The sequence below is a fragment of the Ctenocephalides felis genome, unplaced genomic scaffold (assembly GCF_003426905.1).
Source record: "Ctenocephalides felis isolate EL2017-DRISC unplaced genomic scaffold, ASM342690v1 CF-g0.4_SCAFFOLD_01886, whole genome shotgun sequence".
NCBI classification, from domain to species: domain Eukaryota; kingdom Metazoa; phylum Arthropoda; class Insecta; order Siphonaptera; family Pulicidae; genus Ctenocephalides; species Ctenocephalides felis.
In genome coordinates, this window is record NW_020538040.1 from 80413189 (window position 1) to 80431840 (window position 18652).

Consider the following 18652-nt stretch of genomic DNA (forward strand, 5'->3'; position numbering starts at 1 on the left):
AATGCTTTCGGTTGATTTTTGTGATATTTTAATCTCGTGAGTTAAAAATAGTTTGCATACAGTTTCGAAACAGCTATGAAATGAAATCCTGACGAGAGAATGGGCGGTCGCACTTAGTAGCATTCACAGAATGTCTTAGAGAACAAACAATATTTATTTAAAAACATGTTAAAATTAGTTTAAAAAGAGCAGGTAACTTGCATAACTTCAGAAAAAAATATAATCTGACTTTAAATAATACATATAAAATTTATTCAAGTAGCGTCTCATTGTTGAGTGAAGTAAAGATTTTGTGCATACTATTATCCTAATATGTTCACATGTCATTCAATGCATATATATATATATACATATGTATAGATTTTTAACTATCAAGATACATATGTATATATATATATATATATATATATATACCAATTTAATATTCATTCAATAATTTCATGAGATAATTTTTGACAGTTTAAAATCCAGTGTATTGTCAAACCAGTGATAAGTGATAATATTTGAAAACGTTAAATAGGAAAGTTGAATAATTTTATTAGATCGGAAAAAGTTGGATCTAGCGATCCATACAATATAGTGTTTATTGCAAAAAAAACTGCGATGGCAACAAAACGGCAAAATCATTAAAAAAAAGTTAACAAATATAGCTGCTCAACTGATTTCATAAAATCATATAAGTAGATCCTTTCGATTAACCTACCATATGTCATACTTTTTTATTTTAAATTATGTATATGATATGAGTCGGTGACATATTAAATTACATATATTTTATATATTTCAATATATTAATGTATAATCTTACCGCTGATATGTCCACTGTAATTTCCAAATCCCGCGTCGAATTTCTTCTAATAAATTCTCTAAAAAATCAAATTTACAAAAATTTACAAAAAAATACAAAAATTTCACGACCAAAACCGATGAAAACAAAATATGTATATTTCAAACAAACAAAATTTGAGAGCTTATAACAAAATAGTAACTAGATGAGCTTTGTATTCAATATTTTGCTATGTATTCAGTGCAATTATTATTCATTCAGTAAACGAAATTTTTAATTCGCGGTTTAAGTACATATTTATAATTTAGAAATAAAATGGTTTTCAAATAATATTTAGCAAATACGTTGACCTCTATATCAACAACGGAGCAATATACTTGAAACTTAAATAGAAATTATTACAATTATTTCTTTTAATTTAAAATATTTGTTGTCTAAAATTAAATAATACATTTTTTATAAATGTGATTTTTATAATATTAAAAATATTATATAAATGTAGTTTGTTTCAATCAAACGCCTATATGTCAAAATAAAATATTTACTCTGCGAACGAAGCTGTATTTTGCGACTGGTAGTCTCAATAATTTTTTCTAAATGTTTTCGGTATAGGAACCATATTGCAATTGTATCTTGAGAACTACAAAAAATCTGTATTTTTAGAGTATTTACAGTGAACTATATCCAAACCTGATATAAATTAGTATTTTCGAAACGTAAATTTACATTATTATATATAATGATAATTTATCATGTAATCAATTTCTATATTAATTTAGTAACAGAATTTTATGCCTTTGAACAATCAAGCAAAATATTGATACATGAAAATATGTGTAGGTAGTGATTGTATCTTGAGAACTACAGAAAAACTGTATTTTTAGAGTATTTACCGTGAACTTTATCCAAAACTGATATAAATTAGTATTTTTGAAACGTAAATTTATATTTTATATATAATGATAATTTATCATGTAATCAATTTCTATATTAATTATATTTAGTAATAAAATTTCATACCATTGAACAATCAAACAAAAGATTGATACATGAAAATATGTGTAGAGTAGAGCGGGGCTTAAAGGTCATATCTCAAAAACAATTTAAGATCTTTTCAATAACAATATTTGAAAGTAGAGGGGGAAAGATGTGTATTGAGCCATCACCTTAAATCGTACAAGGTTGCTATCTAGAGATAAACGGCAATGTTTGAAAATTCATGCAATAAATATTTTCTTTCGTTGTTAATTTTTTGGTTGTGAGTACTGTTGTTTACGAGACCTGAATATAATTTTTAAATATACGTTATTTAATTGTTTTACAAGATTCATTGTTATTTTTAAGTTAGATTCAACAGTTTTTTTAATCTAACCTCCATAAAAACTTACCCGTGGGTGAAGTAAAAAGGACCAAAAAAATCTTTACCCTGGCAAAGGTGTAAACAATATGAAATAGTAAATTAAGTTTATAAAGCAATTTTACAAAAGATAAATTAAATAAATAGTTATTTCAACTCTGCTGATGAATATTTTTGACAAATAAAAAATGTACCCATAAAATTTATATTTTGCATTGGTTGAGTTTTATAGCTATTATTTTGTAAAATTCCTTCGAAATTTAAGATGAGACATTGGATCTGTTTGCCCCCTGTCTGTATCATTTTACGCCGCCAATGGGCTAAAAAGAAATAGGTGACATTTTTTTTAAAATAGCAAAAAAACACAGTTCTACAATGATGAATCAGCTAGGTATTTAACTGAACATGGCTAGATAGTTTTTTGATATGTATTATTGGTTTTGATGTAGATGGTTTCGTTTTCACAGTAAAATTGCCAAAAGTCGAATTGGACCTTTGTGCCTCTCCTCACACTATATATAAAATTTGTAAACGCATATTTTTGTTTATTCACGCTTGCCATTACTAACTCTCAATATTTTTCTTCAGATTCAAATGGCCTCTAAGAAAGCAAAATCTTGTTTCGTGTGCGGCTCCGCTGCATTTCAGAACTGCGGCGCCTGCCACGTGACCGCTTACTGCGGCCGAGACCACCAGCGCCTGCACTGGCGCAACGGGCACAAAGCCGAATGTGGAAAATTCAGCGAGAGGGCGGGACATCTGGTAGCTGCCAGGGATCTCGAACCAGGAACGGAAATATTGCGAGAAGAACCAATTCTTATAAGTAAGAGGGTCCAATAAATATTACTAATTTTTATAAATACTGTTTATTGTTAAAATTTCGTTGTTCATATATTCAATTTAGAATTAGTGATGTAGACTTCTTTTTCCTTGATGGAGGTTTTCATATTTAAATTTGCAATATTTTTGTTTAGTGAACTCATATATTTAAAAGAAAACTTGTGTATTAAATACAGTTCAAGTTATTTGAAACCTTTTGAACGCATACAAATTGAAGTAAAAATATTATTGCAATCGTTTGAACGTACATGTACGTGTATGTAGTTGATAAAATAGAACTTTTTATTTTTGTTTTTGATTAAAATAATTTAGCTTAATTAATTGCATCAATGTAAAAATAAACGATCGAAAAAGAATTAATCAAAAATATGTAATAATAATGAGACAAAGCGACATATTTTTGTTTTTTAATAATATTTATTTATTTAACTAGATGACCCGACAGACGTTGTCCTGTACCCGTGTGTACAATTTTTTAATATAATATACTAGTATTTACCGTTTACCTAAAAATAATAATTATTGTTTTTTAAATTACTCTTCACGCCAAAATGCATATACATTTATAATAATAGATGAGCGATGTTAAATGCAGAATTGCTTTAAATAAAATGATGTGTCTCAATACCCACACTGTATTGGAAATAGGAGTTTTTTAAACGGTATAACATAACCATAACCATAACATAACACTGGTACTTCATATTGGATTAAATTAATTTACTTTTTTATTATTTAAAGTATCCAAAGTTGCATCTTAAACTTCTCCTAATCGATATCGTGAGGACCGAATTGTATGTATTCATCTTTACTTTTCCAATTGTTGTTATAAAGTGAAATTTTTACGAATTTTAAAAATATTGTGGAAAAATTAGTAAAATATGCAAAGAAATAATATAAATAATAAAAAAAAACTATATTGAAAATTTAATATCTGAAGCTTGTGTTGGCGCCCCCCAAGGCATGCGCTCGTATTTTTCGCATGCATCGCATTAAAGGTAGGACCGGCCCTGATTAATACTTAATTTCATATTTTAAGTGAATTAATTTGTCAAATCCTGTTCATATGTGTATCATTCAATCTGCCATAAATATACTGTATCTTATATTATTATTTCCGGCACATCTCAGCTGCTTTTTGGCAATAATATTGTAGACATTTTATTTTTCTTATTCATAATCATAAATTTATTATACATATTCTAATATTGTCTAGGTTCATAAGTAAATTGAAACTTTTGGCTTTTGGATGATAGTTTTCAATTGTTTTCATTGCAACAATGACATGTCGCTTTTTGCATTTTTTTTCATTTATTTCTACAATATTGCACATACATCCTAGTACTTTATAATCACATACATCCTAGAAAATATCCTTAACAAAGTTCAGAAAGATTTATCAAAATCCGAATAATCGTTTAGAAGGAGTATACAGTGAGTGCTTGCTTTATATAATAGCAATAAAACTCAAATTGATTCTATGTTTTAGTTAGAAAACTTTTGTATGAGAAAAAGAAAATGGCTGTTTTTGGGGTTTTCCCGGCAATTATTCGATTTTTTGTCGCCGTAAGAACCATCCTTGGACTTAAACGAGCATTTTAAAAAAAGAATTGGCCAAATTGGTCCAGGAGTTGTTGAGTTATGCGCTTACCAACACATTTTGCGATTCATTTTTATATATAAGATGATAAGATCAGTCTCAATCGTTTTAACAAATCTTAGATTCATTGACTACCAGTCATATAGTCTTAAAATTATGTAGAGAATATAATAACATACTGCGGAAAAATGCAACTAATTGCAATAAACGTTTTGTCCCTTTCGTACAGACAAAATGACTTATAATGTGAGGACACATTTAAATACTTATTTTCTAGAAGACTGTTCACAAATAAATTGTTTGGTTCTCTTTGGGACATCAGAACATAACGCATGAGCCCATATGGAACAAATCATACATCGCAACCAACTTTCGTCGTTGCCAAATGCAAGTCTAATCATTGTACCGGATGATCCTTTCGTCTGTTTTTTTTTTTTTTTTTTTTAATTTTTATTTGACTTCGTTATATAACATTTGGTCATATACAAACATAATGAATATACATTAAGAATAAATGCATAACATCTTATTACTAAATTAAAATTATATAACTAATTTAGATTTTACAATAAATTCATATAATATTTTATAATTTCTTTCATTTCTTATTATGCAAATCCATGCAATTGGTTTTATTATACTTTTGTCGTCATAATATTTGTCCAGCATTTCTTCTCGTTGTTTTATATACCTGCTACATTTCATAATAATATGTTCTATATTTCCGTCTTCTTCTCCACATTCACAGATAGCTGAAGACCTAACACCAATTTTATATAAGTGACTAGGAAAATTGCCATGGTTTAATCTGATTCTACTTAACGTAGTTACAAATTTTCTATCTTCATTTTTAAGGCTTTTAAACCAAGTTTTTTTTTTCTAATTTTATTCTCTATAGTCTTATATGTTTTTCCCTTTACCGTGTCATCCCAAATTTTTTGCCATTCCTCTTCCACATTTCTTTTACTTATGTTTTCCACATCACTTTTCAGCATAATGTCCATTTTTTCTCCTTGTTTCGTTGCTATTTTTGCTAATTTATCCACCTTTTCATTTCCCTCTATTCCATTATGTCCTCTGATCCACGTAATTTTTATCTCATTTCCTATCAATTTTATATTTTCTAACTCGCTTCGAATTTCTGTATAAATTTCTTCCTCAAAAAGATTTATTTTGTTTATGCTTATTAATTTTTCTACACAACTTTTACAATCGGTATATACAATTGTTCTTCTTATGTTCAAGTTTTTAATATATTTTACCGCTTCTCCTATAGCTACTAATTCCGCAGTATATGCTGAAACAAAATCTGGTAGTTTTATCATTTTTTGAAATTCTTTCTTCTCATGGATCATGGCACACCCTACTTCATTATTTACTTTAGAGCCATCTGTGTAGATTTCCTCATATCCTCTACTGTTTATAATATTTGTCTCTTCATTATTAATATTGACAAAAAATTGTTTACCTTCATCAAACCATAATTTTTTAAGATTAACGTTGTTTTCATATATCTTATAAACATTAGTTTTCTTCATGAAATTCAAACTGTCTACCATAATATTTTGCTTATTATCCCAAAATTTATTATTCTCCATTAATTTTTCCAATTCTTCTAATCCACTAATAATATTTGGCTCTCTTCTTAATATCTTCTTATAAATATATTTATGGATTAAATATTTCCATCTTAGTTTTAGAGGTAATTCTCCACTTTCAACTAACATTGCATTTATTGGCGTGGATTTCATTGCGCCAATACATATTCTGATACATCTATATTGTACTTTATCCAACACCTTTACATGTGGACTACTGTGATAAGCAATGCTACCATAATCTAAAATTGGTCTAATCAAAGTTTTATATAGCTCTAAACTCGTTTGTGGATGAGCACCCCACCATGTTTTGTTCACCACTCTTAATAGGTTTATCCTTTTTTCTATTTTCTTTTTAATATCTTGTATACATTCTTTAAATTTCAATTTTTGATCCAACTTGACTCCTAAAAATTTATTACTATTTTTAACCGCTATTGAATGCTCTTCCGTACTAATATGAGTTGGTAAATCATTCAACCTATGTCTTGTGAATACCCCTATCGAGCTTTTCTCATCCGAAAGTTCCAAGCCTTTACCCCTCAACCATTCATGAAGTTTTTTAATATTTTCCTTCATAATATTAAACGCTAGATTTAAATCCCTTTGTTCTACATAAATGAGTATGTCATCGGCATATTGTATAATATTCGTACCTCTTACCCAAATATTATCTATATCTCTTACATATATAGCATACAATAATGGGCTAAGTATACCTCCTTGTGGTAGTCCTTTATTCACTACTCTTTCACCAATTATTTTGTTATCTTTCTTAACTATTATATTCCTTTCATATATATTAAATGTTAAGGCTGACACCAATCGGAATGGTAATCCTATTTTAATTAATTCTTGGAACATTATACTTGGGACGACATTATCATATGCCCCTTTAATATCGCAAAAGAGTGCCACCACATAATTATTTCTTGAAAATGCCAAATTAATATCAACCATTAATTTACATAAATTATCCTTCGTACTCAGCCCTCTTCTGAATCCGTATTGACTTTTAGATAATATTTTATTTTTCTCTACAAACCACTCCAATCTTCTTTTTATCATTAAATCTTTGGTTTTAGCAACACACGATGCTAGTGATATAGGTCTGTAATTATCTGTATTATCTGCATTTCCATTTGTCTTTTTAAAGAGAATTATATTATATTTATTCCAGTCTCTAACTATTTGTGTATCCAACCAGTACTTATTGATTAATCTTAATAGCACTTCCTTACCTATATTTGGTAATTCAGATAACATAACGTAATGAATATTATCTATTCCTGGTGCAGTGTCTTTTCTCCTATTCATTGCGACGTCCATCTCCCATATATTAAACGGTTTCATGACTTCTTTGATATAGTTTTTATCTTTCAAGTATTGCAATCTCATACAACTATCCTTTACTTTAATACACTTCACTTTAATAATTTCAACATCCGTTTTAATGCAACTCATGATTTCATCTTCTTCAATCTCTGGGTCTACATTAAATATAATACCTATTCTCGTAGTTTTATGCTTCGGAATATAAGTTTTAATATTATACTCGTCCAGTAATTTCTGTTTTACCACTGTATTAGCACTCTTCCAATCATTAAAACATATTTTTATTTTATTTATACCTATAGCTGCAACATTACTTATCTTATTACTAACACTTGACACTTTTGTATGTAAAATTCTTCCTAACGCCATTGGATGTAGTCTACCCAAATTTTTATCTTTTGATTCTGCATATATAACAAATGGACCTTCGTTCCTTTCATCATAATAGAAAAACTCCTCTTCATAGGTTTTTTTATTTAAATTACTATCCATTTCTTCATTTACTTCACTTGCCCAATCGATATTTACATCGTTTTCATTAATTCCATCATTATTAGTTTTCTCTAAACGTGTTTTGTTAACTTGTACTTTAATGTCACCTTTTTTCCTTATCACACTTAACTTTTCGCGATTCTTATCAAATATTTTATTACTTAACAATCTTCTTTTCTTTCTAAAATCTATTACTCCCTTTTTAATACTTTTCTTATTACTTTTTTTATATTCACAATTTTTCACTAAATTAATTTCACTAACTTTTGTTTCATTAATATTATTATCCAAATCATTTATTTCATAATCACTAATGTCATCCATTTCGTATTCAAACTCTTCTATTGACGTAATTCTGTTATCAACTGGATTCAATTCACAATCCTCAAAATCATGATGACCACTGTCATCGTCGTCACTTTCCTGGCCGTACTGGCCGGACTCCATTGTTCACTTACTGACTCACTCGCTCTTATCGATCGAAGAGATCGATCTGGATTAGATCGATCGGATAGTCGATTCTAAGTATCGGTCTTGTATTGCGTCTTTTGTAAACAAAGCGCAAATTTGTCAGGGGCTTGCTCCGCTTCCGACGCTAAATTATAAGGTGAACGTGCCTTTTGCTACTTTCATTCCAAATTCTGGGTCGGAATTGGTAATGGATTGAAAGTTAGCACATTTTGAAAGTGTTATTCAAAATTTTCTAAAACCAGTACAGTATTTTATATTTTAATAAATTCAGTGGACATCGTAAGAAAATCGCCAGAATTCCCGGGCGGGAGCCTCGGGAAATGTCGCAAGACATGATGGACGTCTTGACGAGCACCGTCCTAAAAAACAAGTACCAGGCATTATCGGACCGGAGTGAAATGGACACGGATCGAGAGATAGACGAGTACCGGACAGTCAAACGCAAGAAGCGGTTGAGGCAAAACAACGCAGACAATGTGATAGGAAACCAGACTGTTAACACTCTGAAGCCATCTACATCGAAAACGGGGAATTTAGCACCCAAGAACACCACCGTAACAGATCCAAAGATTCCACCTATCATCGTCAAAGGCCAGCTGGATTTAAAAGTGATCAAATATATCAAAGATACGACGAAAATAATATTCAGGACCCAATATTTAAAGCCACAATTGCACAAAATATATGCCGATACGATTGCAGAACATGAAAAACTGAAAACCATACTAAGGGATTGTGATTTCCAATTTTACACCTATACTATGCAGCATGACATCCCTAAGAAAATCACTATAACTGGCCTAAATCCAGATATTACTGAAACGGTGGTTCTTGATGAGCTGAAAGCCAAGGGCATTAAGGTGAAGCAGGTGGTCCAAATTAAGAAGAAGGAATCGGACGGCAGTCAACGCAAACTCCCTATATATATTGTCCTTCTAGATAAGGAACAAGAGATGGCCAAACTGAAGGAAATAAACAATATAGAAGGACATATATTTAAATGGGAAAGCTACAGGCCACTAAACAAGACCATCCAGTGCCACAAGTGCCTAAACTTCGGCCATACCTCGTACACGTGCGACATGCGGTATAGATGCATAAAATGCACGAATGTGCACCCACCGGGAGTGTGCACGAAGCCACCAACCGAGGATCCGAAATGCGTGAACTGCCAAGAAAACCACCCGGCTAACTATTCTAAATGCCCAGCTCTAATCAACTATAGAGCAAAAAGAGACAAAGATGCGCTTAAGAGAAATCCAGCATACAAGCCAGCGCCAACACCTGCGCCGCTGACGAGGAGCTTCTCGTCAGCCTTACAACCCACCAGCGATGGCCGTAACAACAGATCTGCGTTTCCTGAACTCCCGGTACCATCATCACCACGAACACAGCCGGCCTCCCAGTATCCATCGCCGAAGATCCAGCCAACACCAGAACCGATCCGGCCAGCATCCTCACGAATCCGGCCTACCACCAGCCAGTCCGATCCAGACCTGAGTACACCGGAGGGACTATTTACTGTTATGGGCGAGATCAGGAAGTTATTCGCGGATCCCGAGGTAAGACAAATTTTCAGTGAGCTTTATAAACTGACAAAGACATTGAACACAAATATGACTTACAATGACAAATACACAACCATACTTAACTTTTTAACGGCATGCCCATAAATCACGCACGCGACATACACATAATGTACTTCAACTCCAACGGACTCAAAAACAACGTAGACGAACTGAAACAGACCATAACAAAATATGACTTGGACATTGTACTAATTAACGAGACACACCTTAAACCCACGGACAGACTTTACATCAACAACTACAAAGTATACAGGAACGACAGACCGACAAACTCACGCGGATGGGGAGGCACTGCGATATTGATCAAGTCTAATATAAGACACGAGCAAGTGCCAAACCTGACAGCGGGCGGTTCTGAAATAACAACTATTAATGTATACAAAAGAGGTCAAAAAGTGACTATAATATCGATTTACATCCCGGCAAGCGGACTGCAACTGACGGACCTACAAAACCTACTTGACTCAAATACACACGTCTTAATGGCAGGAGACTTCAACGCGCAACATACATCCTGGAACTGCAACTACAACAACGCGAACGGGATCCGACTCTACGAATATCTGACGGAACACAACACCACGGACGCACAACTGCACTATCCTGACACGCCGACCAGATACGCCACCGTACAGACGCACCATCACAGCACGATCGACCTAGCCTTGACAAAAAATCTTCACATAACATCCGAACTCATAACTAGAACACTTTTCAACTCTGACCATAACCCTGTTTTTATGACTATCTCTGACAGACTCGACGTCGACAATACTCCAGAACGCAACATTTTGGATTATTCCAGAGCCAACTGGCCACTTTTTAGAGAAATTATTACAGACAATATACGACACACGATACCCATAGAGACCAATACAGACATAGAGGAGGCTGTGACACATCTGACACGGACGATCACGGACACCATCCAACACACAATACCGCTGCGACACGCAAATACATCCACATTTGACACGCTTCCTCAACAAATATTAGTAAAAATTAAATTAAAGAACAATATAAAGAAACTGTGGCAACGTACTGGTGACAGACTACTAAAGGAACACGTAAACAGACTGACAAAAATTATTCATAATGAGATACGTGAGCACCGGAATGACACTTGGACTAAAAAACTAGAAACCATCAACACTGACCCGCACAAAGTTTGGCAAACAGCCAAAAGACTGACGAGGAAAACAACACCTATCCCGCCACTCAAACTACCTGACAACAACTACGCCACGACACCAGCAGACAAAGCAGAAATTTTAGCAACACACTTTGAAAACATACACAGACAAAACGCCGACATGTCCAACGCAGACTTAAGACGAGACGTACGCAATTCTATTCAAAATTTTACTGAACAATTTAACGACAAAGACCTACGAATAGACCCTGCCACAGTTTCAGAAATAAAGTTGACAATCAGAAAACTACCGAACAGAAAAGCACCCGGACCGGACGGACTACAAAATATAATACTGAAACAACTACCAACGAACGCATACATACTAATCACACGACTGGTTAACCGTATAATGGCCAAAGGCCACTTTCCTGCTTCATGGAAAACATCGACCATATTTCCTATCCTGAAGCCGAGGAAACAGCCAGACTCTCCGCAAAATTACAGACCAATCAGCCTCCTCAATACAATGAGCAAAGTAACTGAAAAGGTACTACTCAAACGCATCAACAGACACATCAGACGAAACAAGATTATACCAGACACACAGTACGGCTTTAAGGAACAGCACTCTACGTTACATCCACTGACACAACTAATAGAAAACACTGTACTCAACTTCAATAGACGAAACCATACCGGATTGGTGTTGCTCGATTTCGAGAAGGCTTTTGACACCATCTGGATGGACGGACTGATACACAAATTCATAACCCTTAACTTTCCACCATACATCACAAAACTACTCCATTCTTACCTCGCTGACCGTAATTTCACAGTTCAAGTAGACAACACACCCTCGACGATTAAACAAGTGACGGCGGGAGTACCGCAGGGCTCGATCCTGGGACCGTCCTTGTTTAACGTCTACATCCACGACATGCCCACTGACGCCGACACAACACTGTTGACATTTGCTGACGACACTGCCATTCACAGATCATCACGTTCACCTACGCTACTGACTACAAAAATACAGAGACATATAGACGCCCTGACTGATTACACGGAAAAATGGCAAATTAAAATCAATCCTTCTAAAACAGAAGCAATTTTCTTTACAAAAAGCCGTTGGTCCATTACACTTACTGACTTGACGAAACTAAAGGTAATGGGCCATGAAGCTGAGTGGTCCAAGGAAGTCAAATACCTTGGCGTAACCTTGGACTATAGACTCAGCTTCACAAAACATACGAATACAAAAATTGGACAGGCTTACGGGATGATGAATCTACTGAGACCTCTTTTGAACCACAACAGCCCGCTAAGCGTGAAGAACAAGCGGACACTTTACTTGACACTGATAAGACCATTACTGACATACGCCGCTCCGGCATGGAACGCGACAACCAAGACCAACAGACGGAGACTACAAATAGCACAGAACAAAGCACTGCGACTGGTACTAGACAAATCAAGGAACCCACTGACGAGACACTACTACCCAACGAAATATTTACACGAACAGACGGACATACCGACCATACTCGAACACATAAAAAAGCTCACCGAGAATTTTTACCGAAAGTGTAGGGATCACGATAATAGTACCATCCGCGCGTTAGGCCAGTACACATCAGAAATGATCTGGTACGGGAACTATGCCATGCCTAACTACCTGATCGAGCCCGCAGTGAATACATAAGCCATAAAACAATGAATAAAGGATTTTTTTTAGGTGACAAAAATCGTCTCCTTTTTTTGTCCTTGCGAAATAATGAATAAAATATTGTACAAATACAAATATATAGACAATATTGTAAAACCACAAACTTTTGGGTAAAATACCCCCAGGGTAGACAAACCCACATATAATTCACTGTATTTTACACTGTATTTTTTTTTTTTTTTTTTCGCTCTTATCAGATTATGTAAATTTATTTACCGATGTGTATCGCACGAATGCTCGATGCAGACTGTTCGTCTGTTTTTAGAAGTAATTAGAGTAGAAGTTAAAAGTGAATCATCACCTCATTGATTTTAATAGAAATAATGCGAAATAACAATAAATAAGTCCCACAAAAATATAATTAAACCGTCCTCAAAATAAACTTGTGAAAGCGCGGTACAGATTTAAACTGATTGCTGTGACAATGACACACAACATCTGACAGGATTGTTATTATTGCTTTCTCAACGTTATACTGTCGTTACTAAAACTAGCCAAATTTTAAATAAGGACACTGTGTAATTTTGTCCTTATATGCCATTTTGTCCGTATTTTAAATGAGTATGTATTTTAACCTACAATTATTAAGAAGTAATTTACTTCAAATGTGACGAGGTGACAATTTCGATGTTTTTTTAAGATTTAATTATTACTTCATATGTATGTGGTTAAATAATAAGTCATTAGATGTTGGGTAATTCGTTCAGAATTATGTTAATAATCTCATTTCAACTCATGATTTGCAAAGATTACTGACAATTATTTACATAGAAATAAAAATTATTTTTGACTTATGTGAACCAAAAAAAAAAATCTTGAGAAGAATTGGTTTCAATATATTGCTCACTATAAAATTCTGTATATTGTATTTGTTTATATATACATAAATTTGATATTTAGGCTTTTTTCTGAAATTACTATTTTAATAATATAATTTTCATTTCTAGCTCCGTTATCAAATTCTACATGTTTGTGTTCAGTTTGCTACAAAGTCCTTAATCCTGATGATGAGCAGTCTTGGATGAAATGTTCAAAATGCGAGTGGCCATTATGTTCGGAAAAATGTGAATCGTCTTCTCATCATGCTCAGGAATGTAACTTATTGCAAAACTTACGTCCTGATAGTCAAAATCGCTACGCAAAATTAGCAGCATTACGTTTTTTAATGATAGGTGGAGAATCTAGAAAGAAGTTTGAAAATTTAAATTTACGAAAGGGAAATTTAGTTCCAATTAAAGTGAGTGAAACAAACTTAGGACATTCTGAAAGTGAAATCAATCAAGCACTCAATACTGTCACGGCGAACTCTTGTGAAATTAATAAATCAGGATATAAATATCAAGGATTTTATGTTAAAACACTGAAAGTGGCCCATAACTGTATACCTAATTCTAAATTAATGTTTGTTAATGATAATTTGTTATTAATGTCTACAGTGAAAATTAATAAGGGAGAGTTGATTACATGTTCGTATGTGAAGACAATGATCGGAACTCTTGAACGAAAAGAGCAGCTACTCAATAAGGGAATTGACTGTTCTTGTAAAAGATGTGCTGATCCTACTGAATTAGGCACATTTGCAGGATCAGTGTACTGTTTTACATGTGCAGAAAATGAAGAAGAAAAGTGAGTGACATTATCTGTAACCTCATCAATTATTATTCATAACAAAAATCATTTTTTAAACTTCCCGTAGGGTAAGTTATTGTAATGGGCCGAAAATCGGAATTGAAATTTTTTACATTTCTCGACGTTTTGAAGGTTTCTGAACATTTTGGCATACCTCAGAAAAAATGGATGTGTGTGTGTGTGTATGTATGTATGGATACAAATTTCCAGTCACGTTTTCGGGCGCACGGATCAACCGATTTGAATGGTTCAAAAAACATTCGATTCCTTTCGATAGGGAAAAGAGCTGATTAGTTTTTGGCAAAGGCAGGTCCAGCCGTTTCGAGGATACGGAGCAAAGAGTGCAGAAAATAGAAATCGACTTTTTGAGAGAACGGAGTATCCGATTTGAATGTTCAAAAAAAAACATTCAATTTGTATTGATTGGGAGAAGTCTTTATTAGTTTTTAGCAAAGGCAGGCCCGGCCATTTCAAAGATACGGAGCTAAATATGCAAAAAATGGCAGTTTTTGAGAGAACTAAGAGTCCGATTTGAATGATTCAAAGAACTTTCTGCTTGTCTTAACAAAATAATTGATTTTGGAAAAAAAATTTTGTTTCAATTTTTTTTTTTTTAATTTTTTGTATATCGAAAATAATTCAGATTTTATTTTTAATTCTGACTATAGTTCTAATATACTTTAAACAAATAATTTCAACTTTGCAATTTAGTTTATATAATTCTTATAAATATTAGACAATGTTACAATATTTATGATAATCTATTTGAAAACATTCAGTATTCCTCGAACATGTCGTTACGGTACGGGAAGTTCCAGCAATTCGCCTTAAGGCACGATGCCACCCACCCCACTAGTTTATATATATTTTAACAGCAATCAGAACCTTACGTCCTATGAGCTGTTGGGCTGAAACTTTTCCTTACTTCGTATTTTTTAGATGGTAACCCATTGAATAATCCATCCATATTTGATGATAACAAAAATCTGATCGAATATTTTGCGCTTTATTCGCGGTTTAAACCTTCAGGATATTTTTGCATAATCATAAACAATGCGTAAATATTTCTATGAAAAATATAAATATAGCATACGTTCTACACTTTTTTCAAAATAATGCAAAATATGTGGCAATTGTCAAATAGTGTTGATTTAATTCGTGCAAAATTAAACTGTGTCGTAGACTTTTTTTAATTGGCCTTAGCCTTAGTTACTTAGAGCCATGAAACTTACTTCTTTACACTTTATACTATCTTCATTATAATATATACTATTTTTATTATATCATAGACTACCTTTAATATATCGTATTCTATTTTTGTATATATGTATATTAGTATACAATTTTCTTTATATCTGCGTTCATTCTTCTAACTTCTATTTTTAATCTATCTAGAATTTAGCAATTTAAGATCTACTTGATCCGGGGCGTCAGCTATTTCTTCACTCTTCACTTTCCTCACTCTCTCTCTCTCTTCTAATCTTTTATTTTCTAATTTCTAATCCTATTTAACTCCTATCTTTATTTATTTCATCATTCTTCCTATTATCTTCGCGTATTCTAATCTTTTTTTTTCCTACTTCTGATTCAACTCAACTATTCGAATTCTGTAACTTTAATTTTAACACTACAAATTTAATCGATTCGAACCGAGAATCCCTAGCATGTGAGTCGGGCATGCTACTGCCTGAGCTAGGCCCGCTACGCGTCGTAGACTTCATAAATTTGTTAACATTGTTTCCATAACATGTTCACTGAATAGCGTTGTATTGTTACTTTACAGAGCAGGTGGATGGCATTTGTATTATTTATAGTCAATACATATTTAAATCATATCGACTTAGAATTACACAATTAAAATTTATATATTTCATATTCATAATCATATTCCTATTCAATTCTTTAATTCTTTCAATTTAAAATTAGGTCCCATATTATAAAATAATTTAATTTAAATTCTCATAAAGTTTGCTACATCTGATTCAATATATTTATAAAATTATATTCGATAAAAATTTAAACATTTTTGTTAACAGCATTTTTTTCTTTAATTCTCGTGTTCAATGAACTGTATATAAAATTGTTAGTCATTCAGTCGAATTATTATTATTAAATTTTCTCAATTTTTTGTAATTTTAATTACTTTTGTAATATTATTTTTGTGATAAAAGGTTTTGCTGATTGAATAATAAGAATGATTTAATTGAACAAAACTTTATTCATTTTCTATATTAAGATATATAGACTGTTCTATTTTTAAAAGACATCTTCGATGCATTTTATGTATTTTAAAAAATAAAATAAGTGTAACTGCACGTTTGTATATTAAATAAATTATTAGATTTTTTTAGTAAATATTATTTATTGGATTACATTTTTATTTAGATTTGTATACATTCAAAAGTCTATTCAGGGATAGCTTAAATTAGGATTACAGAATCTGCCAATATAGAAGTATATTTCAAAGAAAATCAAGTGAACAAATAACCAATATAACACACGCGTCAACTCTTTTATTCTAAATCTGTCATCCTACTAACAAGCTTCTCTGAGAATAGGTTTAATGTGATAGGTTAGAATAAATAAGGTGTTATTTGAAAATACGCTGAATTAAATTAATTTTGAATATTGTAGATCTGAAGAAAATGTCGTTTTACCCAAAATGCTGTCCAGCAACCCTCTCGATATACTTGCTCCTTGGACATGCGAGGTTTGTAATCGTTCGATTCCTTCCAAATTTATGAAGTTCGGTAATATTACTATCCATGAAGAAATTGACAGACTTGACAAATCATCTCCTGCAGCAATAGAAAAGTTTTTGTCGAAATATGAAAAAATCCTTCATCCGACAAATGCGCACGTCATTAGAGTGAAATTTGATTTAATGCAAATATACGGAACTGTCAGTGGTTACTCATATTCAGGTATGAATTTGATAAATTTAATTCTTTACCAATCTTTTGTGTTATTCGTTCTCCAAATTGTTGGATTAAAATTTCTAACTTCTTAATTTTTTTGCATTGTTATAACTTTTTGCATTATTATATCAGTGGAAAAAAGAAATCATTTTCCAAAAGATCTAATATTTTTGTGAGCATAATAATTTTTTTTATTATTTTATTTTTTTACGACATTGTCAATTGCAGAACTAGATATTAAAACTATAGACAATATTGTTAATACATGTCAAGATTTACTAGAAATAGCAGAAAAATTAGATCCTGGATGGTCGAAGTTTAGAGGATGTCTACTAATGAGCTTGCAAGCGGCGATGGTTATCCAAACCAAACACATGTTCAATAACAACTTGATTTCAAAAAATGAAACTACGGTAAGACAAGTAATTTATTAGATTCAAATTCACATTAACATATTTCTACAATAATGAATTAGCTGGCAGTTTTACTGATCATAGTCAGATAGTTGTTTGTTTAATATGTGTTATTTTTTATGATATACATATTTGTTTTAGTTTTCACAATATAATTGCTCAAAGTCGAATTGGACCTTTGTGCCCCGCCCTCCCTAATAAAAATGAGTTTGTGTTCGATTCTAAAATAAAACGCTAAAGATATTCGGTGAATCTATTAATAATATTTTTCTCCTAAAAATTTCACGTCCTCTTCGCAATAATGTAATGGGGATTAACAAGAAAGATTCTATATATTTATATTGAATATATTGCAGTTAATAGATTTCTAAATGGCAAAATAATATTATACAAATACTGCATAACAAACTTAGGACAAACTGTAGATACTTTTAATATTATGAAACACATTTGGAAATGTTATTTAAATGATGTGCATGTATTGATCAAAATTCATTAAAATTATATAATTATTAATTACGTTATAATAACTATAAAAAAATGGCTTATTTTATTTTCAGGATACGCTGGGTGAATGTATGGTACTTCTCCAAGAAGCTGTCAAAATTTTGAGCACAGAACCTGAATTGAAAGACAAACTTACAGAAAATTTACAAGCATTTTCAACAGAAATGGATTTTGAATAACTGAATAATTTTAGTTATCTGTATTTTGAAAAATATAAATTACAACCACTTTTCATTTAATATTTCAAATAATATT

At 32.1% G+C, this 18652-nt stretch overlaps 1 protein-coding gene across 1 annotated transcript; it reads left to right on the forward strand.

Annotated features, from left to right (window-relative positions):
* Positions 1–140: 140 nt before the first annotated feature.
* Positions 141–18576, forward strand: LOC113375426 (SET domain-containing protein SmydA-8-like). The gene is made up of 6 exons (XM_026615365.1): positions 141–192; positions 2733–2967; positions 13878–14556; positions 17194–17483; positions 17706–17890; positions 18451–18576. The coding sequence occupies exons 2-6, from the start codon at positions 2739–2741 to the stop codon at positions 18574–18576; spliced, it is 1509 nt and encodes a 502-aa protein (XP_026471150.1). The 5' UTR covers positions 141–192; positions 2733–2738.
* The last annotated feature ends 76 nt before the right edge of the window (positions 18577–18652 follow it).

Excerpts from the sequence above, each read along its gene's own strand:
- LOC113375426 (XM_026615365.1), top strand. The coding sequence starts at position 2,739 with ATGGCCTCTAAGAAAGCAAAATCTTGTTTCGTGTGCGGCTCCGCTGCA. Across the intron at positions 14,557-17,193 it reads GCAGAAAATGAAGAAGAAAA|ATCTGAAGAAAATGTCGTTT; the intron begins GTGAGTGACATT and ends TGAATATTGTAG. Across the intron at positions 17,484-17,705 it reads CAGTGGTTACTCATATTCAG|AACTAGATATTAAAACTATA; the intron begins GTATGAATTTGA and ends TGTCAATTGCAG.